Source organism: Vanacampus margaritifer, chromosome 9 (genome assembly GCF_051991255.1).
Source record: "Vanacampus margaritifer isolate UIUO_Vmar chromosome 9, RoL_Vmar_1.0, whole genome shotgun sequence".
In the NCBI taxonomy this organism is placed as follows: Eukaryota; Metazoa; Chordata; class Actinopteri; order Syngnathiformes; family Syngnathidae; genus Vanacampus; species Vanacampus margaritifer.
In genome coordinates, this window is record NC_135440.1 from 14,177,338 (window position 1) to 14,204,905 (window position 27,568).

The 27,568-nt window shown below is 38.6% G+C and overlaps 2 protein-coding genes across 4 annotated transcripts in view; one reads left to right on the forward strand and one right to left on the reverse strand.

Moving 5' to 3' along the window:
* Nucleotides 1-532: 532 nt before the first annotated feature.
* ankrd28b (ankyrin repeat domain 28b) lies at nucleotides 533-16,320 on the reverse strand. Of its 3 annotated transcripts, XM_077575919.1 has the most exons (28): nucleotides 16,079-16,319; nucleotides 12,574-12,657; nucleotides 12,208-12,286; nucleotides 11,416-11,486; nucleotides 11,114-11,314; nucleotides 10,146-10,233; nucleotides 9,647-9,789; nucleotides 9,339-9,551; nucleotides 8,458-8,536; nucleotides 8,228-8,342; nucleotides 7,559-7,641; nucleotides 7,429-7,492; nucleotides 7,282-7,350; nucleotides 7,062-7,202; nucleotides 6,354-6,465; nucleotides 6,237-6,263; nucleotides 5,115-5,189; nucleotides 4,822-5,023; nucleotides 4,654-4,741; nucleotides 4,453-4,570; nucleotides 4,096-4,315; nucleotides 3,379-3,466; nucleotides 3,204-3,287; nucleotides 2,962-3,107; nucleotides 2,515-2,597; nucleotides 2,292-2,374; nucleotides 1,564-1,655; nucleotides 533-1,488 (listed from the first exon to the last, which is right to left on the reverse strand). In XM_077575919.1, the coding sequence occupies exons 1-28, from the start codon at nucleotides 16,103-16,105 to the stop codon at nucleotides 1,205-1,207; spliced, it is 3,159 nt and encodes a 1,052-aa protein (XP_077432045.1). In that variant the 5' UTR covers nucleotides 16,106-16,319; the 3' UTR covers nucleotides 533-1,204. The 3 variants fall into 3 exon arrangements, with proteins under 3 accessions (XP_077432045.1, XP_077432044.1, XP_077432043.1); XM_077575918.1 differs by having other exon boundaries at nucleotides 7,429-7,641; nucleotides 11,114-11,311; nucleotides 16,079-16,320; XM_077575917.1 differs by having other exon boundaries at nucleotides 7,429-7,641; nucleotides 16,079-16,320.
* Nucleotides 16,321-21,853: 5,533 nt separating this feature from the next.
* Nucleotides 21,854-27,568, forward strand: part of hdac9b (histone deacetylase 9b) — a 39,079-nt gene continuing 33,364 nt past the window's right edge. Inside the window, exon 1 of the mRNA XM_077576394.1 lies at nucleotides 21,854-21,886. Coding sequence (XP_077432520.1) covers nucleotide 21,886 — 1 coding nt within the window. The 5' untranslated portion in view covers nucleotides 21,854-21,885. The remainder of the gene's footprint in view (nucleotides 21,887-27,568) is intronic.

Sequence of the window (27,568 nt, forward strand, 5' to 3'; positions counted from 1 at the left end):
TTTGACTTTAACTCGGAACTGGCCATAAATCGAATTGCCAATTATATTTTTGAAATCTTTGCAACTGCGTTCTGCTAAATGTAATACATTAGCTAATGACAAGGCATTTTCATAATTAAATTCATTTTATTAGCAATAAAATACACAAGCTATCAGTACTGAAATAATTCATTTCAACTTTGACTTCAGTTTTTTATGTACATAGCATCCCATCTGAAGAAACCTTTATTTATAGGGAATCCACTAAAATGTACATATTTCCAGTACGATTCAAATTCTTCAGCAATGTGAATTTCAAGTGCGAGATTTGAGTGGGTTCTTTTTTTTAAATAACACAATCAAACCACGCCGTATAATAATGGTAAAATAAAATCAAATGCTAATAGCCTTGGTTTACTTACACCTGTACCGCAACAAGGGCTCAGTGCTTCTCACAAATGCTTCATTACTTACCTAGTCACTGTGCTTTTACTGCCTCTACACTTTTCATCTTAGGAACCAACGAAGGCACAAAATGAGCACATATTAGGACCCCAAAGTACACAAATAATTTATTCTTGAGACTAAACCATGATGGAGACACACACACACACGGGTGAGGTTGATCAACAATAAAATAACCTGACGTAGATAATTGATGTTCTTTTCAAGATAGGAGTTAAAGACAGAATATTTTAAAATTTTGATTTCAAACATTCACACAAACAACTTTCCTCCCGTGTGACAGACTTGAAAGGACAAGTGCATTCTGAAAGATGCCGTGCGTAGAAGAATCTACCTCTATATTCACACAAACATCTAAACGAAAAAATTGAACTGGCTGCACCGCCTCCAGATAAACCAACCGAGACACACTTCAAAACAAACTCATGTACACATAATTGAATTTGGGTTAAAATGCATCCACATCTTTTGGTCCATGCTGGTTTAGCTTTCTTTATAGCTGCTACCGTCCTTCCATCAGCATGTTATTGCAGTAAAAAGATCGCTGTCTGCCCATCAAGTGCAATCACTTAAGTACTGAGTCAGTGTAGCCTGGTATCAGCTGGAAGGACAACTGGTGCTGGATGAGGTCGGGAGGGGATGACTTTTAAGGCTCCTGAAGGGGCTCGTCTCTCGTCGTCTTCTTCTGCCCTACCAAGCTGGCCCTGTGTGAACTTTAAGACACAGTGTGCGTGTAACGATTTGCGCCGTTTCCTGTCCTTCAGTATGTCTCTGAGTCCGAGTCGTTGAGCTCTTCATCTTTGTAGAAGACATCATGATGGCTAATGTTGTTGAAGCTGCAGTAGGAGCTGTGCTGGCCGCGCAGCACAGGCAGGCTATCGAAGGTGACGCTCTTGGAGGGGCTAGTGGTGTAGTGGTTAATGGCACTGAAAGGAAGGGTAGGGGCCGGGGTGCATGGGGACACAGGCATCATGGTGGCCAGGATGAGGGCGAGGCAGTCTGCCACGTCTTTGTTGGGGGCACAAGCCAAGGCAGGTGTGTAACCTGAGGGAACGACCACACTCCATATTGTAAAACGTCAACACTTATCTATTTCTAGAAAGTCAGCCGTATATTTACCATTCTCGTCGACTGCAAGGACACTGGCTCCCTTTGCGAGCAGCTCTTGCACCACTACCGTCAGGCCATTCCTTGCAGCAACATGCAGAGGCCTTGAATTGAAAGAACAAGGATTGGGTAAAAAGTTAAGTTGCAAGGAGGCGGAATTTTTTTTAATCCAATGGGGCGTTTCACAAAGAAAGTTGGACAATGTTCATGGAAATTACTGAGAATTAATAAACTGAATATTTATATCATAAGCAGACATGCATGTAAATAATAATTAAAAAAAAATAGTGTGATATTTTTCCGCTCGATTTTCAAACTGTGATTTAAATCCAGCAGAGTGATGTAGCTGTTTCTTCTGCCCCTGATGTGGGTATGAATGTGAGTGAATCGTTATTTGTCTATACATGATGTGACCTGTGATTCACTAATAAGCAGAATGTACCCCGCCTCAGTCAACAGCAATAGCCATCTCATTCCCAACCCTAACAAGGTCAAGAGCAATAGAAAATGGATGGACTGATTGTTGACTTATTTTCATGTTAAACTTTACTAAGAAAGAAAAGTCTATAAACCCTAACACTTTAGACAAACCTGAAGTTTACTCCCTTAAGAATTTTGCAGCCCGAGTTGAAAGTGATGTCCATTGATATGACATGTACGGTACACCAAATTAAAAAATTCAAGTTTAACCGATTGTTTGCAGACAGATATACACCAAAACTATTGCAAGTGATACATACGTCTGTAAAGCGGCATTAGTGGCATTTATGAGGTTTCTGTCTGTAATCTTCTCCAATATCAACAAGGCACTGGTTTCATGTCCCTGTGACAGGGAAGAGGAGTTTTATTGGTGCTAAAAATGACCAACCAACATTAAACAGCGTGCCTTTAGCATACACATGCAAGGACACCCTATGTCTTAGCATGCAACACAGCCCTCTAGCGGTGATAAACTGTACTGACCTTACTGCAGGCAAGATGAAGCGCAGTGTTCTTCACCGCATCCTGAAGCGTGAGATCTGCTTTTGCACTGCTCACCAGGAGCTCTTACAATTGAGAATGGCACACAAAGTAAACTCAGTAACATTGTGATGAGTTTGTGTCTCAGATATATTTAGCTGGCGTCAGGAAAAAACATTACATCTCCAAAGCGTTCATTTTTCATGAAACCACTGAAAAACGGTACGCTTGTTGAGCCATTAACATGGCATTGTCAAAGACAGCAAGCCATTATAGATGCTTTAGAATATTTTAGTAGGACCATAATTTGTTAAAATAACAGACTCACATGGGAACTGAACAATAGCATGGATTTGTAAAAAAAAAAAAAAAAAAAAGTGAAATTGACCACATTTGGACATTGGAAGTTTCAGCCCGACGCCAAGTGATGCTTGTGTGCAGCCAGCATACCAACTGCGTTGGTTTGGCCGTTCTCAGCAGCCATCATGAGCGAGGTCTTCCCTGCGGCATCCACACTGTTGACCTGAGCATTGTGGCTCAACAACAGCTGCAGACACTCAACATGGTCAGTGAAGGCTGCGGCATGCAGAGGAGTCCTGGACAACCAAAAAACACATATGACAAAAATCAAGGTTTATGAACTGAGAAATTTTATCCAGCATTTTAAATAACTTTCACACTGAAGATTTTACCTGTTTTTGCTGTCTTTGGCATTGACAATAGCGGGGCCCATGGTGTCTATAAGCATCTCAGCAGCACCTTCATTGTCACGGATCCTTAAGAGAGAAAGCATGTTTTTCCCCCTCTTTAAATGCCCGTAATGTGGTTTTACCTTCTGTCGATTACTGTAATGATCGGCTAACTTACACAGCACAGTGGAGGGGGGTGAAGAGATTGCCTTCTGCTTTTTGGAAAACCTCTTGTTCCAGCAGAACCTCCACACATGTATCGTGACCTTTAAGAAAGAGCCCAAGGTCATTGTCAATCTTTAATAATTTATATCATGGCTTGAAATAAACAGTCTCGCATCACAGTTGAAGAGTCAAAATTGTCATTTTGCACCTCATATACACACTGAAAAGCAAAATTGCAAGTGGACTTAATGTGCTTGTATCACATACGAGCAGGAAGTGAGAGGCGGAAGGGAAGCTATTTGGTTGACTGCGCAGGAATAAGTGTTGGAACATTTGAGTATTTTAAAGTGCGCTCAAAACCCTTAAAGAACAAAAGTGCCATAAATACTGCAAAAAGTCAAATGAGTATTTCTTATAGTGTAATTCTGTATCGGATCTGGAAGGTACCGTCCCGCGATGGAGGAGTTTTAATGCAAGTGTTTTTCCATAGAAATGTTTACTGTAGTTAAAACATATGCAATTGCAGTCGTAAACTTGCAAGTGTTTTTCCATAGAAATGTTTACTGTAGTTAAAACGTATGCAATTGCAGTAGTAAACTTAAGTGCACTCCTACAATTTTGGCATATTTCAGTGTCATAGGAATGAAATTGAGTTCCAAACTGCCCCGGTATTAGTCAACTTATAAACATGTCTAACTATAGTCCCATTTCTTTTTTTGAATCCACATACCATTGTAGCAGGACCAGTGCAGCGGTGTGTAGCCTTGGCTGTCTGTTAACACTGGAGGTGTTTCCACAGACTGGGCAGCATGCAGCAGGCCTCCCAATACACCAATGTGTCCGCATGCAGCTGCCAGGTGGATGGGTGTGCGGCCTTTACAGTCTTGCACCAAGAAGCTGGCGCTATGCTGAAGCAAAGCTTCCACGCATTCCTCATGACCAGTAACAGCCTGCAAATAGAATAAACATTAAGAAGAGATAGGAGTGTTGTTACATATACAGTAGCAGCCTGAAACGATGGATTTTTTAAAGCTTTAATTACATGCGTGGTTGTTTTCACAGAGAAAGAAGGGAAAGTTACACTCACTCCTCTATGCAGGGCCGTCCTACCCCACTTGTCTTTGGCTTCCACGCCGGCTCCCTTATTAAGCAAAGAATATACACAGTCTGTGTGTCCACTTAGAACTGACAGCATCAAAGGGGTTCTAGGAATTTAAAGGAAAAAAATGTTAAATTGTACATATAGACTCACATCTTGGACCACTGCAGCAAATAAATAATGACTTACTGTCCGTTACCGTCTTGAATGTCCACTGCACTTGGAAGATCAGCATTTCCAATCAGCAAACGTAAACATTCTGAATGACCATTAGTAGCTGCGAGGGATTGATGAACAGTTCATTTGCATTATTGGGTGCATTTATACATTTCAAAGTACAAAAGTAAACACACTCACCTGCAGCATGAATTGGGGTTCGCTTTAAGGTGAAGTCTTTGACCAAGATGGAGGCACCCTGGTTTATTAAAACATCCACACACTCCACATGGCCCTTAAATGCAGCTAAGTCTAGAGGTGTTCGCCCCTGGCTGTTTCTCACATCCAGATCCAACAGAGACTGCACCAGAACCTCCATGGCTTGGTGATGACCGTGGTACGCCTTAACACCACAAATAAATGTCCAAATATTAGATTTAAAAAAGAAAATAATAATGAATAAATAAATTTTGAGTCCTAAAAATGTGACTTACAGCAAGGTGCAAAGGGCTTATGGGAGCTCGGACTTCAGAGTCATTGAGGATGTCTGTTCCTGAGGTTTCCATTAACTGATAATATAAATAATTCATGTTGCTATGGAGCTTAGAATCACATTAATACACAATACGTTCAAATACAGCATTTCTTCAAATAATGGCCTACAGCACTTACCATTTATTCAAATGAGAAGAGTACAAAGCATTTACAGTAGGAATGTAACAATAACGGCACTATCGTGATATTGCGATATTAAAACTGCCATAATATCTTTGTTGTCAAGTCACGATGTTAAAAGCTGCACATCTGTTAAAAAGTCTGGTTGATTTCCATTTGTGCAGTTCTAGCACTCTCTGGTGGCTAGTTTTCCTAGTGCAGTTGAATTTTCACAAGGCATATTTTGGCCCTTCTATGTTTAAAATCATACTAATGGTGAGATACAGTACGTAATATGCTTATGTCAATATGTGGAGGAACGCAAAGTGTGTGTGCAACTAGCAAGTGTTATTAGAGATTTTAGGTTGTTTATATGCATTGCTGTTATCTACAAAAGCACAATATTGTGTTTTTTTTTGTTTTTTTTAAGTATGAGCTTTTTTTCCTTCTTTTTTTTTATAAAATCGTGACATTTTTTAATATCACCATCCGCCCAAAATATCGCGATGATTATCGTATTGTGACCTTCATATCTTTGGTAATGTCGTATTGTGATGTTTGGATATCAATACATCCCTAATTTACAGTATTTAATGGACTTTCCTATTTGAGAGGAGGACTTAATTTTCTAACTTAATACTTATGTACAAGTGGCTCAGGACACCAATGTTAGTTTATCGACTTCCATTTTAATAATGGGAATTGAATGTGCAACCACCTCAACATTTGTCATTTCTATTTGTGTGCTCTTTTACATTAAGTTGGCTTCAGTCACTACGCTGATGTGATTTGTATATATTAAAATTGGAGCGGGGATTGGGTCTCTAAAAAAAAAAAAAATCCTGAGGGACTATTTGGATAACAACCTGATGACACATGAAGGAATGAATCGATTGTAGTGCAGGCCACAATCTCAGGATATTTCATTTGTACAGTAAAGAAAATTCACAAATTCTACTCACCGCATCTAGAGGGGTTTCACTTGCAATCTAGAGTTATTGAAATTAAGCAAAAGCTTTGTCAATATAAGCAAGTACAGTGGCTATTACACAGCATGCAGTCAATAGTGATGCTCTCACCAGCTCTAGACAAAGGCGATGTCCATATGCAGAGGCATAATGCACAGCATTGTAGCCCTGATTGTCTCGGATCCCTGGATTTGCATCATTTCGCAGTAAATATTCCAGGCACCTGGAGCCACAACAGTGATGCTTTAGATCCTAAACTCAAAAGTATTTACCATATTCTTTAATTTTTTCCCATAGTTTGTCGGGTCCCGTGACTTAAAACTCAGATGCAGCTTGTATATATTAAAATTAGAGCTGGGACTTTCATTCAAAATCCCAATTCCTTAATAGTGTCTCCTTTCTGACAGGTGGCATTCCAGCTGATTGGAAATTTCTACCTCTAACTATGGGGGGAAAAAAATTCTGTCTAAAATGGCTTGCTGTGATCCAGTTATTGTGTCTTTTGGATGCCACCGTAAGGACTTACCATTTGCAGCACCAAAAAGGAGCAAGCACTAAAACTTGTGCTCTTTTTTTTTTCTTCATGATGCATTTTTTGACTGGTGCGATTTATACTCCAGAGCGATTTATTGTCCGAAAAATACGGCCTTTAGTACTCAACAGTGATACAAGCAAACTTTTCAGTTTTAATCACAAAAACTGTGCACATAATTAGCCGGCCATATATATTGCTGCTCCTTTTGGTCCGAATTCCAGTGAAATCACATTTGTTACTTTGCCATAATTATCATGTTAAGCAATGCTTAGAGCGTTACTGACTTTCCGTCTGTGTCAGAAGCAGCAGCGTAGTGGAGCGGAGTGCATCCCCTCTCGTCAACATCATTCACGCTGGCCCCCGAGCCCACCAGCGCAAACAGACACTGGTAGTTACAGTTGGCAGCAGCATAGTGCAGAGAAGTCCTGTAAAGGTAAACGTTGCTTAGCTGACTGTTTAAACCCCAAAACTACAGAAACAACAGGATTAAACATCATCACAAACCTGCCAAAGCTGTCCTTTTTATTGAAATCTGCCCCCGTGTTGAGAAGTAGATTGAGACATTCCAGGTTTCTGCAAAGATATGTTAGGCGTGATTGATTGGAATATTTGTTAAAAAAAAAAAAATCATCCAGCTGTAATGACGCTCACCCTCCAGCAGCTGCAGCATGTAAACAAGTCCTTCCAAAGTCATCTGGTGTGTCTATATCAAAACCTGATGAAGAAAAAAAATGATGAGTATGCAACTTTTGTGAATGACTGAATTTTGTAGTGAAGTTACCTGAAGACAGAAGCTTTCGGCAGCAGTCAGAGAACCCACTGAGTGCAGCTAAATGCAGTGGGAACATACCGTGGACTCCTCGTCTGCAAAAACATTCATGGTTAGGGTGTCCTCATTGCATACTACACATGCTAATCACCGTCAAATATGGCATGTCCACATAATGAAAGATCCTACTGTGAAGGGAACTCATTTACAACACGTGGTAAATTTTCACACTTTAAATCATCTGAGATTTATGAACCATCTGATGATTTATGTTCTTTGGTACTGCTGTCGATAAGCAGAAAACTCCTTACTGTCCTTGCGAACATTAGCATCTAATAACTAAGATAATTATGGTTTTAATGGTACTTTTTTCTGGTGAGAAAAAAGAAAAGTGTTTAGGGGGCCACTATTTGAGGAAATAAACTGTTTATTTTTGCTGCTGTAGTTTGCAGTAGTGTAGACCTGCACTTCACCATATTGTGAGGTGATAACATAATTTTGGTTACCTTATTCAGCTACAGAGGGAAAAATATGAACATCTTCATGGGTGGCAGTGCAGTGTGACTAACTCCTAACAACAAAACTATGCAAACTGTCAAACTATATCTCTCTGATTGAATTGAGTGGATCTTTTTATTCGTAACTTTATATCTAGTGCATTTGTGGAGAGGGTATACTCACTTGGCAGTGTCAGCTCTATTGGCAATGAGCGTGTTGATGAGCAGCTCGTGACCGTATCGTGCTGCAATATGCAGCGGCGTGTTTCCATTCTTATCCTCACAGTCAACCTCAGCACCTTAAGTGGGGGGGAAGATAAAAATCAATGAACCTTTTGAGCTGAAGTTATACAATAGTTGCTCATTTACTCTCCAATGACAAGACAACTTTCAAACTGTTTCGGAGAAGCTCACCATTTTCAATGATAGCTAGAGACCTTGAGAATCTTCCATGGATTGCTGTCATGTGGAGGGGAGTCTTTCCATCCTTACTCTAAATTAAAACAGAGCCTTACAGGTGAAAATGAGCAACTTTTCAAAAAGGTTTTTAGGCTTAGCTATGCAATTGTTGAACAGATAATTGGATTTGCTTGTTGAAGACTGTTACTCTAATTCTAATCCAGAAGGCATCTTCAACTTTAAATTTTGTAGTTGTGGAGTTTCGATTTATGCCTTTGGTGGGTGTGACTGCCAAGTATGCAATCTACTTAAACTTTGCCTTAACACCACTTACTTCCAATTTATCAAATGTTTCTCCAAGTAAAAATATGGTTGTGCTTCGCACTTACCAGTCTCCCCCATTGTGGCCAACATGCACATGGAAGAAATGAAAAAGGCACTCCACCTTTAGAAGAATTAAACCCAGCCACTGGTTCAGGTATGTTGACGCCAAATGGGTTAAGACAAAGCTTGCAAAGTAGATTTATTCACTAAACACATAATCTCTGGTGACAAAGACATCCAATTCATTCGGGAAGACTTCTAGGGTAGCACATTCCAGTTTCTGCACTACAGTATGAGGTGAATTGACAAAAACTGCAATACTGAGGTCTAAACAAAATTACCCACACAGATCAGTAACTTCTCAATAACTGGGCTTTTGCCAAACCAGCTAGGAAAAGGTCACTACACCTGAGCTTGAAAACAATCAGCTATTTAAGGGCGCTTTTCGGGGTGTGTAGAATATTCGAGAGCATGTCATTATCGAGAAATTACGATAGATTGCAAAATTCATGCAGTGCCAGAGATTACAGATACTTTTTTTTTGGGATATGCACTGATAAAGTTTCACGCACCTTGATATTGACATCAGCCCCATTGCAGACAAGCAGCTCAAGACATAGCTTGCCTTGCCGGGAAGCAGCGGTAAAGTGGAGGGGAGCAAAACCCTTCTCGTTCACCTGGTTGACATTCGCCCCACACTCTATGAGCTCATTCACCACCACATCTTGCCCGTTGTAGCAGGCCACATGGAGTGGCGTGTTGCCGTACGCGTTAGGCTCATTGATCTAAAAACAATGTACACGAGTTGGTATTGGATATCTGCTCTTTCGAAGAGATTTAAGCATAAAGCATTGACAGTCAATTAGTGGGTGGAACTCACATCTACCCCCAAGTCCAGGAGGTATTTGACAACACCGATCATCCCACTGGAGGCCGCTGCGTGCAGAGGTGTGTACGATTTCTTATCTTTGCAGGCCACTTCGGCACCATGAGATGCCAGCAGCTTTATCACCTCAATGTGACCTGAAGGTGCAAGTTATCCACAATACAGCATTAATGTATTATTTATGAAGGAATTACTGAGATGATAAAGCAAAGCTGTTAACATATGTAAATGCTTGTTTTATGATTAAATTGAACTGTAGAGGCTTTTAATCAGGTGTGAATGCATAAAACCATCCATCAAATGTAACAAAAATCGGAAACGTAATTACACAAACCAATGAAAAGAAATGTTTCTGGTAGTAAATGTGTAAAACATGCTCATCACCAGATAACAATGAAATGTACTGTATAATAACTTTGTTGCCTTCAAAGTTACGGTTTTATGTTACACAGAGCACTAATTACATAACAGAAACAAGTGGATTTATTTTTACCCATGTAGGCTGCCCAATGGATTGCGCGCCGGTCTTTCTTGTCAAAGGCATTGATGTTGGCTCCTCTAGAGAGCAAGAGCCGCACCATCTGACAGCATCAGCGGGGACAGGTAAAAAAAAAAAAAAAAAAAATTGTGAGTCATGGGGTGATCAACACTATGAATTGAACGTTGCTGCATTTCAAAAGTCATAATCAGTCAGTATATAAATACAAATAGTTTTCATCTAAAACAAAAATGGTCATTTTCCCCTATGTATGGAAACTTAAATATATATATACATCTTTACTTGGAAACATCCTGCAATGGGACTACACTGTTTCCAGGCTTAGTCTGATCTCTTGGATTTGAAAATAGATTGTACAGTTGTTAACATGACCAACCTAAAGTGGATGGCTCTTAAATAGCTGAATCCACATAGGTTTTTCAATAAAAGACATTGCCAAGAGCAGTTACGCTGCAGCACTGCAGTTTAACAATAGACTTTGTTATAAACAGAACAAATGAGTATACCCTCTTGACCAAGTAAGGTTTCACTACAGTAAGGCAGCTTGACTAATGCTTGGGAATTAATACTTGATTAGACCAGGCATTTCCTTCCCTAAAATAACTAATCCACATGAAAGTCCATGCATCCGGCAACTAGAGTTAGATGGGTGCAGCATGCAGTATTTTTAAGAGCACACAAAGAAAGTATTGAAACATGTTAATCACTATGGATTTCATCACCCCAACCTTCTTGGTTCGTGTAATTTTAGTAACGTGATCAGCGGGAATCTCCAACATTGGCACGCCGCACGTGATTTTACTATCATACGATTTTCCCATTAGCCATGACACCAACTTGTGGTTTCTTAGAGCATTACAGGAAGAACACAAAAGCATGCTAAGGATAAGTTCCCCCCCAAAAAGCACATGGGTGAATTTGTGAGCAGTGACCTGCAAATAGGTGAAGCGTCACTCTATTACCTCCAGGTGACCACTGAAGGCTGCATGGTGCAGTGCAGTCCGGCCAGCTCTGTCCGACACATTCACATTGCTGAGCAGAGGGACGAGTGCTTCGGCGCAGCGGACTGCTTTGTTGGCCGCGGCTATGTGTAGCGGTGTCTGCCAGTTCTTGTCTCGGGCATTTACATCTGCAGAATGTTTCAGCAATACTTGCACGGCCTCCTTCCACAAAATGTAACAAACTCGTTAATAGAATTTGACACATTTAATGTTCTGTGTGGTGCGCAGTCGCACGTGTCAGTGTATGGGGGACATTCTCATACCTCGCTACAGGAGGCAACCGCTCGGTGCAGAGGAGTGAGCCACTTGCTATCTTTGGCATTTACTCTGGCACCTACAACACAAGTCAGGGGACACTAGAAGTCAGACTATTTAAGGAAATTAATGATACAACTTGCACAGTCGGTCACAAAATTGAACCTTGAGATAACTGTTCAAAATTCAAAGTTAAAAACCCCCAAAGTAATACAAGTCAAAATGACCCAAGGTGCAGCTAAACACGAAGCTAAACGCAACATGTTGCTTGTCAGCTAGCGTTAGTGTGACCAAATTGTATTCATGTTAGATTGACTTTTGATTGAATTATTGTGGAATCAATTAATTTTTATATTACAATTATAGCTTTAAATAGACTTTCACGGTGGTGTGGACATATTTTTGCAACAAATGAAAAATTGTTGAAAGCTACCTATTTGGTATGCACAAATGTCATTTGCAATAGTATATGAAAGTAACTTAAGGTATAAACAGTCATCTGTATTTGATCTAAAGAGCAACAAGTGTCACCATTCCCTGAGATATCAGACAGTGATTCCCTTGTAACCTCCAAAATGGTTACAAGATAATAAATGGAAATAAATGGTATTGAAAATAGGGGTGGTCAATTTGCTTAAACGAATAGGTTTGGAGTATAAGTCGTGAGACAATATTAATATTAGTATGTAGTGTTTAAAGGGAGTGACCACTTTACTCATGTGCTGTACTACACAAATCACAACTTCTACTTTGCAATCCGCCACATAACTCAAAGCGATTTGATGCAAAATTAAACATACCTGAAAGGATCAGAAGTTCTATAATCTCTGCGTCTCCCAGGTAGGCAGCAGCATGGAGTGGCGTCCGCTTCTCATTGTCCTATAAGGAAAGAGAGACAGACTACTGTCAAATACAAGACGCTGCTGTTCCTGATGTGTGTTGAAAAGTAAAAAGTTGTTCAGTCCCACAAAGATCATTCACATAGTGTGTGCGTGTGTCACAGGAACACAAGCAAAATGAAAAACTATTTGACTTAAGTAGTGAGGAATGCAACAAAAGAGAGGGCACATAACACGGCTAGTTTTAAAATTAAAAAAAACAATTAAAGCATATAATAAAATCCAAGATTTTCAGAAATAAAAGGAAAAGCAATCAGTGGCGATTACCTGGGCATTCACGTCCTCCTTTTTGAATATAAGTGAGCGCACTTCATCAGGGTCCACATTGAAAATTGCTTTCAGCAAAGCAGGCTGTGGAAGCAAAAAGCATCATTTAACTTCGATTCCTTTCAAATGCTGACATATAAGCATTTGCATGCATCTTAGCAGTAGTTCTCATTAAGTGAAAGCATCCAAATGGAACAAATGACAAACTAAACCCACAGACCTCATCCTGATTCCTCAGTATTAAGAAAGTTAGCGGGATCCTCTCTCTCAAGAATCACTACACACACCCGACACATCTCTCCAATGTTATCAACCCAAAAACGGTTGTGTGATGGTAGAGGACCCAAAATGGAAGGAAATAGTTGATCTGGTATGACAATCCCAAACTACAGTAACAAATGCAAACCATGACCATCAATTTATATAAATAACTCATTAGTTGCATACGTAATCACTTGCACCATGAAAGTCTCATCCCAAGGTGACTTCTAGATTTATACCACAGTCATGTTAACAATCCTAGTTTCCATTCAAATAAAATGAATTTGCTTCTTCCTCTGGTCGCTGAATCGGTGGAGGCTGATGTCTGTGGATCTCACTCTGCTTCATCTATTCCTTCCTTTGATCTCTTGAGGGCTCCCTAATTTGTTGGAACTTAAGATGTTTCTGGAGTTGGTGAAAGATTCTGGTTTGTAACCCTGTGGGTAGTAGGTGGTGTCTGGTCAGTGCTGGATTACACTTTTCTTTGATCCTTCCTCGGGTCTCCTGACAACTTCAAGACTCTAGCGGGATTCTGAAGCATTCGGTTTAGGTGAAGGGTATGGGATTTTAATAGGTTTCAGCTGAATTAATGAGCACAAACACACACACACAAAAAAAGAGAGAGCAATGATGATGACATGTTGAATCGGTAAGATTACTTTTCTCCCCAAAAATAAATAATAATAATAATAATAATAATAATAATAATAATAATAATATTTTATTTGTCCATTTTCAGGGACAGAGGGTAATTTTGTTTGGAAGCGACTTTTATTTATGTTCACTCAGTGACAGTTTTGTTGTTACAAATGAATCCCGTAGGTAAATTTTCTTAATTCATTGATGTTATATGTTTGAACATTTTAAATGTTTATAGGGATGTCCTGATCACATTTCTTTTTGCACCCGACGAGTCCAAGCCACCTGATTTTGAGGATCTGCGAGTCTCAAACACATACCTCGGCAAAGTATTAATGAAAGAAAAAAGTGCATTCAAATTTTCTTTTTTCTTTTTTAAACAATCAGTTTCTCATGTGGCGTATTAAATTAGTTGTGTTCAATAAAGCTCTATCCTTTCCACTGCGCGAAATGCTCAATTTGCATACGTTGCACAGTCTCAGCTTTCCACAATAAAATATTTCCATACAGAAGACATTAGCATTGATACATGACGCTAGCTTCACGTTAGCTTTCTGCAACAACTACCAGACCGTTTCCCCCACTGGCTGTGTTCACTCTGCTTGCTGTGTTGTGATGTTATGTTGTATAAACATTGTTTTTTTTCTCCATCTTTTTAAAAAATATTCCAGCAATATCGATGTGCCTCTGGATCATTTTGTTGCTTTGTAGCCCTTAAAAATATTTTTCAAATAAATAAACAAATCAATAAAAACAAACGAACATCTTTCCCCCATGTTTCTGACCAGCTAAAAACGACATGACCGAGCCCGATTTCCGATTACGTGATTGGTTGTGTTAAAGAAAGAGCCACTTGGTCTCCAACTGAAAATGATGTAATCGTCATTTGCATTTTGTTTTACTGAAAGGGAAAATATTGATTGACATGAAATACTTTTTTGAGGACAAATTGGGGATGGGGATTTTAATTCAAGGCTAATGCACACACATTTTTTATGCAACATTTCCACACACTAATTTACCATACTTGTATTTAAAAAAAGAAAAGAAAAAAGAGCTAAACACTGTTAATAAGAAAATCTAAAATGTAGCGGCCTGTTTTCCCCTTTTTTTTTCATCTTTTTTTTTTTTATCAGTCAGTAGCTCAGTTGTCAACTTGCAATAACTTTCCCCTCTGTGTAGGGTTTCAGTGGCCACATCACCTACCCATTCAGCCAATCACATCACTTAACTCTTGCATGAGTGATGATGAGTTGAAAAGAATGACTAAACATAAAAACTATACACAGATAGTGTATTTTATACACATTAGTCTACTCCACTGAATCATTAAAAGAGACACGTGATAATTACATTAAACACATCTTGGGTATTGCACATTCAAAGCAAATCTGCAGCCAGAGTCACTGGTTTGTCTTTTACGGTCTTTTAATAACAACCAGAGACAATTATGTGAGAAAAATGTGCAGGGCACAACAGATGCTACAAGGGTCAATTCAAGCTAACAAGTGGGCAGTTGTGCTTCACACAGTGTCTCATGTTGACACACTGTGGGACAAATCTGCGTTTTGTTTTCAGCTGCGGGCTCCTGCTCAACTGCTGCAGGAGATTTTCTATACCCGTCCAGCAGCACAACTGCCCAGCTCCTTGTCTCATTCAAGGCCTTTAACACGTCACCATGGAGACAGCAGTTTAAGCAGACACACTGACTAACAGATCATTAGAGCACATGATGACAAGAGGTATACACATGCGTGCTGTAAGAATAAATGCTTTCAACATGTAGTTTAGCTGACACACAAGTAATCACAAAAATCACAACTTGGTCCCTTGCATTATTGAAAATACAGATTTTGGCCAGACTTATATAGATTACAGGAGTGATTTAAAGATGTTATACTGTCAACAAAAATCGTACCCTGTCCCAGTCAAATGGTATGCATGGGAGTTTTTATTATTATTATTATTTTAGCAGTTTATTATTAACTGGTTTCATTGTAGTATCACAATATCCATAATTTCTATATCGCTTATCATTAACTGTTCCTTATTTGTTTACATATGCCGCAATGGCGCAGTTATCCCAAAAAAGCTAACAGCTAGAAAGGTTACCACGAAATGTCACAAACGCTTAAACGTCATTAGCTCTAGTCCTGTTGCTATGGTACGCGTCTCCAACAACGTTTTGACTGTCATTTACCAATAACTAAATTTAAAAGCAACCATTCAAGCCAATTTGCAATTGTTTCATATAGCACGGTAACTAGTCATCCCCTTCCTTATTAGCTGTGGAGAGGGGGCTGGCTAATTGTTGGAGATAAGCAGTCTTGTTAGCAGGTTAGGACTCATTCTGGTTGAGCATGGGTCCCCATGCATAAGTGATCACAGGCATCACCATTACGACAAAAGCTCTCCTCGGGTTTTGGTTAAACTGTGATGTCGGGGAGGAACCTCTCGCATTTGATCCAAATTCAAGTGTCGCGCTACACGAAACGATTCGATATAGCTAAATAGTCAATTACAGTCCGTTGGAAAAAACTGAATCGAAGCTAGCAGTCAAACGTTATCTGTAACTTAGCCTTCGCTTTTGAAACAGTGCTCTTACCTGGTCTCGAATTTTGAGAACCACCATATTTCTGTGGTTGTAAGTGTTCTCATGCAGACTTATAAAGGGCTCGTCGACTCCTTGACAAACAAGTGTTTGAACTTGCTATCTCTGCCGCTAGTCCGCTGGAGGCCTAGCGTGACGCTAGCTTAGCTACCTTGCTAGCCCCCTGGCCTGATTGCATGCAAGTAAACGAGCAGCGGAAACTCCATAACATTATCGCCGCCATATTCTACCTGCCAAAAACAAGCGTTTTCATTGGTCAAATCACTTTCCTGTGTTGAAGAAAGGAATCTATTGGTTGTTGCTGGTTGACGCATTTCAGCTGGATCGTTATGATTTGACAACACGTGAGTTGTGGATTTTAAGTCGTGTTCTTGTCCAACTTCCTTGCTACAGTACTTTGTGGATTCCTTCGATCTGACGAGTTCTCTAAAGATGTTCCTATTCTATTTAGGCGAGTAACCACACAACTACGACAACAATATTTTATTCACTCAATGCAGGAGTACTATATTTCTGCTACATTAAAAACATGTTGCAGGCTCAGAAGCAATGTTACTCACTATTTTACATTTTATTTGACAGCAAATAGCATCGAATCGAATTAACATTCAGACGCTTATATCTGTGTCAAATACAGTCAGTTAAGGTTGCCATTTGTTGTCTTTATTTGAGATTCTATTCCTGTACAGTTGTTCCTATCGATTATTCTCGCATTAAACGTTCAGAAAGACAAAACTTTATTAGGGTCCCTCTGGCGGCCACATTTTGAAATGCTCCGTATGAGTTGCCCGTGTTGCGTGTATAATAAGTATATGTACTGTGTACTACTGTGTAGACTATTACATGATAAAAAGTTTATACTTCTTCTAAACTTTGGCATCCTCACACATTCCAAAAACATATATGTTAAATTCATTGAAGACTAAATTGTTCATAGAGTGAGTCTATTTACGTGCGTGTGTGCGTGTATACTGAACACTTTTAGACATTGTCACGATGTCACCATTCTCTAGTAAATTTAGCTTCTTTCTTTCTTTAAAAAAAAGTTATATCAATATCAATTACTATTTAAATAGACCACAAAAACAACCAATGTGACTACAGACTATGGCAATCGCTTGGAAGGGGCTCTGAATTTCAGTTAGCCCATCTTATTATTTCATGAGGCAGAAGTGCAGAATAGCTGGCTCAGACATTTCCAGAAGCGCCAGTTAATATAGTTACTTGGTTGTTTAATTCATTACTTATGGATGAGCAAGAACTCTGGATACCCAACAATCATTAAAGAGCCACCTAAAAAGCAGGGTTTCCATAATATGCCCCTTTTTTAAATACAAGCTTAGTAGGACTACAACACAAAAGACCGCTATTAATGTAAATCTTAAAAATGTATACAAGACCATTTGACGATTAAACAGTACATGTTCCATACAGTGAATAATATGGTATTTTTAGCAACCAAGAGTAAATGCACTGTACTGTATCAGAAATGCTGTCTGTAGTAAGCTGTGCTTATTTGCAGTGATTATTTATTAAGTAAGGGGGTTTAGTGAGCATTGGGGATTCAGTGAAAGAATGTGGGTTATCCTTACCATGGGGCTGAACTTTCCAAGCTAGTCTCATGTTTCAAGGGCAGGAAGGGTTAAGAGGGAGCCCGTGGCAGCTATGCTTCTGATTTTAAATGTAGAAGGTAGGTCTTTGCTAGGGGGTACATCCTCTTGATCTGCTGCAAAACATTTTGTGAAGGCCACAGTAAACCTCAGTGGGAATGCTTTAACACAGAGGTATAGGGCGGAAGAGAGTTCCCACAAATTAAGTCAACTCAAAATTTTATTTTCAAAATGTTCTATGCACCCCAACTAGTCTAAACATGGTATTCTGATTAATATTGGGTTAGTGGAATATGAATTAAGCAGCAAAATCCACCCATTTTATCCATGTCATTGGGGCGGACATTTTGCCACTTGTTGTCGATTGAAAATTACGTCACAGTGCCAAAGGCCTCAGCATGTGAACGTCACATGACCAAACCCAGAAAACAGGTGAGCCGTGACGGTTGTTGCATGCACCAAAAGTATTGCAACACATTTTATTTTAAATGCAAAAACGATAGAATCGGTAACCCTGTGCACTTTTTACACATTAAAAATTGTAAACTGCAGCAACCAAATTACATTAAATTTTCAAATGATCACTTTTATATTAGTCCTAGGAAATCACAATGTCCTTTCACCAGTAAGTTATTTTTTACAATAGTCCTCGGGATATCTGTTGGTGGCCTCCATCTGAGGTTTTATTGTAATGGAAAGCCACTCACTGAGAAATGATGGGCCCTGACTGATTTTGTTCCATTCATGGCATCATGCATGGGTTGAAGCTCACCGCAGTGACATACAAGCAGGATCACGCTACCGGTGCCCTGAAATCCCGCTGCGCCCATGTCCGCGAACATCACACTTGAGGGATAGCAAACAGCTGGATGGTGTCGGTCCAGTGTGGAAAGAGCTGTCACTGTCATGTACCGTCATGAAGATGAGAAAAAAAGCAGGAATAAAAAATAGACTTCAAGCAGGATGCATATCTCCAGAGGGCAGAATGAATGAACTTTGGTCGGAAAAAAAACAAAAAACATGTTGACATTTGATGAGTGGTTCTGTGGGAATTGTGCAAAGAGAGAACTTCGTTGTGCTCCTAGATTGAGGACATTTGTCCACTGAGCCCAACAGTAAAAGAAGAGACTGGCAAGAATGCTTTGAAGTGACAAATAAAAATGTGAGACTGTGAACAGCTGGAGATTTATGACAATGACAAATTTGTGTATTATCTGAACTAATCACTTTGGGCCTCACTCCTTTACCCAAACTTCCCACCAGTGGTAAAGTGCTCAAAAGAGTCACACTTAACAGTATATCTGCTCAAAAGATGAGGTAACAAAAACAGAAAAAAAAACATTTTCTTCACAATCACATTAGTTCTCAGTATTTGTAGAATTGTACTTTGGAGAATGTTTAATAGCCTACAGCTGTAATATTGGCTATCACATTAACTCATTCACAGCCATCGACGGCTATAGACGTCAAAAACAATTTTTTTTAATCAGTTTAACATTTTTTTCCCACTTTGTTAACAAGAGTATGTAAACCTAGAATTTTTTTTTATTGTATATTTAGAACAGATATAAAATCGTGAGTTAACTAGTAAAGTCATGTGACAAATTTTAATCGCCTGACACCCCTAATTTTTTAAATAATCTTTTCTTTTTTAAATCTTAAAAAAAGAAGAAAATAATATTAAAATTTAGGGGCGTCAGGTAATTGCATTTTTTATTTTTATTTTAATTAATCCCATAACTTTACTAGTTAACTCACAATAAAAAAAAAAGATTATTCAAAATTAGGGGTGTCAGGTGATTAAATTTTTTAATTGTAATTAATCACATGACTTCACTAGTTAACTCACGATTAATACCAAATTTTATATCTGTCCTAAATGTGCAATAAAAAAAATCTAGGTTTTCATACTCTTGTTAACAAAAGTGGAAAAAAAATTGTTAAACTAAATAGAAATAGTTACGTCTATAGGCGTCAATGGCAGTGAAGAGTTAAAAAAAAAAAGAGTCAGATTACAGCAGTAGGACAATCCCAACACTGCCTTTTGTGTATTTTACATGGGTCAATGTGGCCCACTGTAGGTTGCGTCATCAAAACATTGCACAATAGAAATTCAATGTTTAATTTTAAAGTGGTGGCATTGTTCACATCTTTAAACTATTGTATCTGCCATAATGTAAAATATTATATAATACATATTACATACATTAAATAATTCCTTGGTTTACTAAAAAGTTCTGTTACAAAGGTGGCAACGTAACCCGAAACTGCACAAGTAGAGTAAATATTATGTGGAAAACACTTCTAGGCCATACATAACAAAACAATTCAATTAAAAGCAGTTTGGCAGTACCTGAGCATGTCCTATTATGCTGCATGACAATGTATTATGCTGCTGCACAAACTAGTTCATTATACCCTTCCATCCATCCAAAGTAAAAATAAAAAATGCAGGTGCAATTATGTAGTGCTGAACATATTAGACAAGCAACTGCCTTCCGCTCCTTCCGCAGTTCTACGCGCCTATGTGTAAGCCAATGCAAATGCCCAACTCAGTTTATGGCTAACAGACACCAAACTGGTCTAGTGGTCTGCATAATTAATTTCCTTTAAAGACAACAAACATTGATGTTGCACTTTCCTAAAAACAAAAGATTTAAGAGGTTGTTGTTGCATTTTAAATAGTAATTAAATTCATTTTTATTTTATTATTATTATTATTAATATTCATTTTATTTTCAAATCATATTCAGTTTAGAATTCGCTTTCCTCGACCTGTGACTTTTGGCTCATTGTTTCATGTTGAGCGATTATTCATTTAGTGTGTTTTCACCGTTGCAACTGAATCCATGATCGTAACTACAATGTGGACCGTGACGAATACAGGTTCGTGGTTCGATACAATAAATTATTGTACAGCTCCTACATGCACATGCATGTCACATGACAAGTTAAACGGTTTATACAGCAGTGGCGCAGTACCGCAAGTGGCCTGTAGATGGCAGCGCATGTCTGTCTGGATGAGCGTACGCCACAGGTGCTCATTTTAAAAAGGGTGATTCGAAGATTCACAGATGCCAAGCAAATTCTGCTTCTGTTCAAGTAGTATTTCAAATAGCATTTGTGAGCCAATCGCCGTCATAGCAGCAGGTACGTGACAACATGTCACGCTTCCTAAGCGGTATATAATAATATTACAGAGTCAGTTTTTTCAGTCAGTTGTTTTTTATGAACATGCACCTGTCGGGGTTTTTGGGTGAACAGAGTGCGTTATTGCTCTGGCTGTCGTCATTTGCTTTTTTATTTTTTTTATTTTTCTCATTAAATATTCAACTATTTATAGTTCCGTCGTCATACTGGCGCAGACACAGCTTTCCTCCTACACGTCTTCTAAATTTAACACGAGCCGGTCAGACCCTGCTCTCAAGGTAGCCAAGAAGAACATTTCTTCCCTGTTGTACTTGGAACACGATGGAGCGTGAGTTGATCGAACCCGACTTTCAATGTACCTCACTGATGTTAAAAGATAACGTAAAATAACATTTCTGCGTACACAAGAATATTATATATTGTTCATTTTATTGACACTAGTTGATTATGTTCACAGTTGTGGAACCCAAATTATTATTATTTTTTAGCTAAAGCAAAGGCTACTACAGTACTACTCGCACAACTCGTGCATTGATTTATTTAAATTTATTTATGGGGATTTATTAGTGCAACGGTTGCACGTGGGTTAGTTGTCGTACGGTAAATCGCTTAAAAATGTGCAACCTGCAATTATTTGCCTAAAGCAGTATTTTCCTGCAGGGCATGTTCGCCGAGTACAAAGTAGCGAGCCTGCAAGTAGGTTATGACTATTTGTCCTCACCATCACAGTTTTCTCATACAGTTCCGAGAAAATCTAAAAATAGACACGTGCTTACGGAGATATGACCTCATTTAACGTACCGGAGTAAAAAAGCTGATTCAGTTTCATCACCTCAAGTCACAAACAACACGTCATGGCTTCCCCCCCTCGAAATATTTTTCAAATCGTCACTTGCTAAATGTTATGTACATTCTAGTTGTCTGGGGCACATCTGAAAGTAGTGTCAAGTAAATCATGCAGCAAGTAGTATCTTTTTTTCTTCTTCAATAGGTACCAATGCAACAAAAAGGTGAATAGAGGAGTCTTCAGTAACATGCTTGAGTAAGTTTTTTTCCCCTCAACACTTAATTATCAGTGCAGCTGTAGCAAAGAGTAATAACCTCCAAGAAACTATAAATGTTGGTTTTGTTTATACTGTATCTGTCCAGGATTATGTAATATCTAACATGCAATTTTGATGAAATTGTTATCTGGGTTACGGGGAGACTACTAAGTATATGGATGGCCATTCTTTCCTCTAGCCGGCTCCCTTAGTTCCTCCATTGGGACACTGAGGTGTTCCCTGGACAGGTTTTAGACTACAGTGTGTCCTACATGTTCCCTGAGACCTCATGCCATGTTTTTGGAACCTCCCCAGGGGGTTGTCCACTCAGGAGGCATTCGAAACGGATGCCCAAGCCTGGCTCCTCTGGATGTGGAGGAACAGTGGCTTTACTGCGATTCTCTCCCAAATGACTAATCCTTAAGGGTCAGTTCAGGCACCCTACAGAAGCAGAATGACGAATAATGGTTTTGTTTAAGTGAGCTCTCCGTGGATTTCTGAACTTTCCGTATCTTTCATCTGCTCATTACCATTCTTCTTCTGACTGCAAACTGGTTGCAGCCACTCAATTTTGGTCTGCTGCTGCTATTTCAAAATGTAACTAGTGTGGACTCATAATTCGTCGTCATAATTCTCAGCGATGACCCATAGATTTGCTAATAATTTATTTTGCCCATCCTTAACCTTTGCAGAGGTCTGCAATTTCCGTTTCAAAATATACTGTACGTTTGGTTCTGTTTGATCACTTGAGTGGCCAGCAGTCTTTCTGAAGGTGTCACAACATTCTGGAGTCTCTGTGCGCCAGGTAATTGGAAATAAACAGAACCACAACTCCTCCAGTGTAGACATTTTCACATGACACTTGAAAAACACCACTCGTACTTTCATGAAAGCCTTCCGCAGTTCCTCCGCAGTGACCTCTGAGCCGTCTTTCCATTTCACAATATTTAATATTTTTACATTAGACTTGTTCTTGGCAGGTTAATGCTCGCAGATGTCCGCACTGCTCAGATGGCTTGAGGGGGCAGGTACCATCTGAGCTGTGTCGGGGAGAGAGAGTCATTTTAACAGCACTCTCCACTTTGCCTGACACATAATTTCCTAGTACCAATGAATGTGCTAATGAGACAAAATGTTTTTTTCGATAGAACAAATCTTGGCGGGCATCTGTGAATTATTCACTGGACCTGATAAGTTTGCATAGAATCACCAAACAGAATTCACAAACACGGCATGATGCATAACATCCCTGCTGTGCGCTGCATGTTCACCCTTATCATAATCTTAAAGTTGGCATCAGGCATGTTGTTGTTGTCTAAAATACACTATCGATGCAACACAGAACTTTAGACAGACCATGAGAAGTGTGAGTGAACCTATTGACACAAATTCCGGTCACACAATGTACTTTGTATTTAGCTTTTTTTTTTCACAGTGAAGGTGATGAATGACACATTCTCGCTGTGGATTTGTTTCCTGCGTACAGTATGTGGGCCATCCTTGACTGACCGTGACAGTGTGAAGGCAGTCTTCATATCACTCTGCACAATTTGCAGCAACAATAGACAAAAGGAAGAGTGTGACAAAGTGTTCAATGCCAATCGTTTTTTGTTTTTGTCAACTTGGCCGCACAAAATTCACACATGTAGGTGTGTGTTACAGGTGTGCTATTGAAATAGAGGATGTTAAAAAAAATATTGCGACAGTTGACAATTGGTGGATATATTGAATTTCTCAATGAACAAAATAATGAATACGCTAGTTAGTGCTGTCAAAGTTAAAGCATTAACTCATTGATTAATCACAACAACAAAAAATCACATTAATCATGTATTAACGCAGATTAATCACAGTATTGATTTTGACTGCAGATTTTTCTTTAGTTTGCCAGCGGATGGTTACGTTAAGGTAGCACAGGTTGTATTTGAGCAATAAACATAACTATATGCAAGTAGTAAAACATTTAATATTCAGAATACTTGTTCATGTCAAACTATTGGGGTCATTTTTGTTGTCATTTTAAATTATGCAATTAATTAACTGATTAGAAAAAGAGGAGGTGGAGTGGATCAAAACATTTTGACGACATCCTCATCACATTAAATGCCGAAAGAATTCACATACAACCGGCGCTCTTCAAATTTTGAGGGCAAAAAATGTTGATAAAAAGATTATTATTTTTTTAATTAAGTGATTAATCAAAATTCTAAGATGTGATTAATCTGATTAAAAAATAATTGTTTGACAGCTCTACAATACACATTACAATAGTTTGTTTTGTATTAAAATGCAATTAAATCCACTTTTCCAGAGTAAAAAAAATCAATCAATCAATCAATCAATCAATCAATCAATCAATTTCATTCATTTTAAAAGAAAAAAAGACAATATAAAGCAATATTCAAATTCAAAGTAAAGCAAAAGAAATGAAAGGGGACAGAAAGAAGTAAAACTTGTTTTGCGTTCCCCTGATCAACTAAAAAACAAACAAATTTAATGACAACGAACAGACAAAATAATTAAACTGTGTGTCCTTGTGCTATACTGTATATATTTTTGGAGTAATTGTGCTTTTATGCCCCCCCCCCCCCCTCCCCAAAAAAAAGAAATCTTCTCTTAGAGTTCTACTGCTTTTCTGGATGTGTTTCTTTATGATGATTGGAGTTTCCTCTTGCACAGTATTTATACTTAATTTTTCATAGATTGTAAATACAGGGAGACGATCACTCATGTCTATTAAAAATATACCACTTATTATTTCACCATGTATGTTTTTATGTATATTATCAAGCATTGAAGCACTGTGGGTCGTGATCCTGTTAGGTTGAGATATCATGGGACATAGACCAGCAATTTCCATGTAGTTCTTAAAGTCATTTGTTTGTAACAGTGTTGCCCAAATCTATATTAAAATCACCACATACAATTATTGATTTGTTTTTGACATCTTCAAACATTTTAATAATTGTATCTGTAAACAAATCAGCTCCTGAACCAGGCGGTCTATATACACACACACAAGTGATTAATATATTTTTACCCGTATATATATATATATATATATATATATATAGATATATATATATATTTAAAAAATATATATATATTTTTAACCTTGTTTACATTTCTGAATCAGTGTGTTTCTTCTACTGTCTAAAAATTGGCATGGATGCACAATGCACAGTTTAGAGTCCGCTTTTAGCACTGTGTGTTAACAGCTCTGGAAGTTTGACTGAACATTGCCCTGTCAGCTGAGGAGACGATCGGGTATGTTGTGTCGGGACAGAGCTTTGAACAAAGAGGAAATAATGTCAAATGGTTCTTGCGTCTTTTATCATGGGAAATGTGCGGCAAAGCGACACGCTAATTTTGTGCACAGCCCTTGCTTTTGTTTCTGTTTTGATTAGGTTACCAGACACCGGCACCACCCAATGTTCATGCCACTGCTCAGTGAAGATTTATTTTGTTTAGTTCTGATTCTTAATAATAAGTGACCACATGGCAATTTAAAATTAAGCACTGCTAACAGAGCCCCATCGGGTCTCGTGGATGTCAAGAGACGGGCTATATTTGGCTGCTATGTTCCCTTCTCAGAGATAAGTTCTTGGTCTGGACTTGACATTTCTCTTAGACTGGAAAAAAATGGGTTTGGGTCAGTGAGTTTTGAAAGGAGGCGGAGCATTGTTGATGCCCAGAGGACGGTGTGGGTCTCTGTTCTGTGCAGGCTTTTTGTTCTCTTTGTCTGCACTGCACAAGGTTTAGATGATAGCATGAAGTAACAATTACAATATATGTACTCAGACGTAACATGGTGTTTATAAAGAAATGCACTGTGGCAGGAATAGTCCCATAGCAACAGTACACACTGTCTTCAAATGGTAAAACTGTGAATGTTTTTTTCTCTCTCATACATCAACATGACAGTCATATGGTCTGTCGTTTGGCAAATGATTACATGCCTGGAAGGTTGTTTTTTTTGCAGCGTGCTGTCAGTCCATGGATAGAAACCATGCTGTTGTCACAAGTTGAGGGCGGGAATGTGTTTGTAGAGATACAGCATATTATTATGAGATGTCAAAAAATCATTTCACAGCTAGAATGACAGAAAGTGTCAAACTCGCTGAATGTTTATTACCAACATTATTGAATTGCTGTGAAAGGAATTGAAAAGTTTAATTTAGCTTTGCTTGGTTTTAAGGTGCAACACAAGCATGGAAATCTAAAAGCTATTTGTTGGTATGTTGTCGTGAGAAATAAATTCCATTCGCACCTTTTTTCGCTTTGTTAGTCTTGGCTGCTATGGTTCTATTCTTCAGTCCTTAAATCAACACCATGGTGATGCTCATAAATATTCAAATCATTTTGATTCTCACATCCTCATCCAGCATCGCATGCTGGGTGAAAAAGTCAGCGCGGTTCTCAGAGTGTAGCGTTTGGGCTGCGGCTGTTGATTCGAAAAGGAGGAAGCAATGATACATGTGGGAGGATTAGCTCTCCCTCTGTCAAGATGGTAGGTAGAGGAAGGAGGAGAAGGTAATGCGCAAAGTGAGAGGTTCTAGCCCAGGGATGGATGGGCAACTGGCGCAACCAAACTTTGAGTAGACCCTTAATTTAAAATAATAAATATATAGATATTTTTTATTTTTACTTTACTGTTTTTACAAAGAAAGAATGATAATAACAAAAACACTGATAAAGATTCAATACAAGTTTTGTCCGTTAAACGGGGGACAATTGGGAGGCAGGGGTTGGCGGAATCCTGGTAAAAATGAATGTAAGAAAAAATTGTTGTAAAAAAATTAATAAATCTGTGAATATGATGGGATTGACTGTAGTTTTAAGTTGTAATATCACCAATCAGCACTAGATGGCACATCATGGCAGGCATGTCTTAATTGTGCTTACACTGTCTCTTTTCCCGTTCTACAGTATGCTACTAATGTTGGTAGGCCTAATATTTTTTTGCAGATTTGGAATGATGTGGAAGACAAACATAGTAAGTATCGTAACAATATTAACATTTTGAATGCGGTGATTTTTGCGGAGGAAAGGTGTACAAAATGAGTTATTGTTCTTGGTTTCTTGTTCAGCTGTTTTGTCATGTGCCGCCCTTGAATGATTATTTTTATGTAAGAGAGCTCTTTGTATGTGGGAGGGGGGGGGGGGGGGGGGCGCTTACAGTATGTAGTTATTTTGTTATATGCTTCAAAACCTTCGTTGCTGTGTTTGGGAAGTGGATTTTTTTTTAATACATTGAAAAGGGTATTATAAAAAATAAAATAGGATATTAAGAGCATGCATTTTGCACGTATGCACTATGCACTCATCTTGTCCATATTTAAAATAGTATTTTTGTCATACATCTGGTTAGCACGTCCTATTTGGATCCTCCGTAGCACTGCTGAAAAAATGTCAGCATTTAAGTTGCCCGTCCGTCCCTGTTCTAGCCCAATTATTCTCTTTGAATAACATCTTGTTCAAATGTTGAGTAATGAATTACTCACGTCTTTGAAAAGCCTATTGTGTGGATTCATTAAGTATTTCAAACAACCTTTGTTGTCATGAGCTGGCCAAAATTATTTATTCAATCATTGCTTACTTACTGTAGAAAGATGTGTAGAACTGATTATTTCACTTTTCCTCTCTTTTGGTTGAAATTATTTCCCTACCAATCAATCAAC

Excerpts from the sequence above, each read along its gene's own strand:
- ankrd28b (XM_077575917.1), bottom strand. The coding sequence starts at position 16,105 with ATGGTGGTTCTCAAAATTCGAGACCAG. Across the intron at positions 8,537-9,338 it reads GGGCTGATGTCAATATCAAG|AGTAAGGATGGAAAGACTCC; the intron begins GTGCGTGAAACT and ends GTTTTAATTTAG. Across the intron at positions 6,466-7,061 it reads GCTTCTGACACAGACGGAAA|GTGCCTGGAATATTTACTGC; the intron begins GTCAGTAACGCT and ends TTGTGGCTCCAG.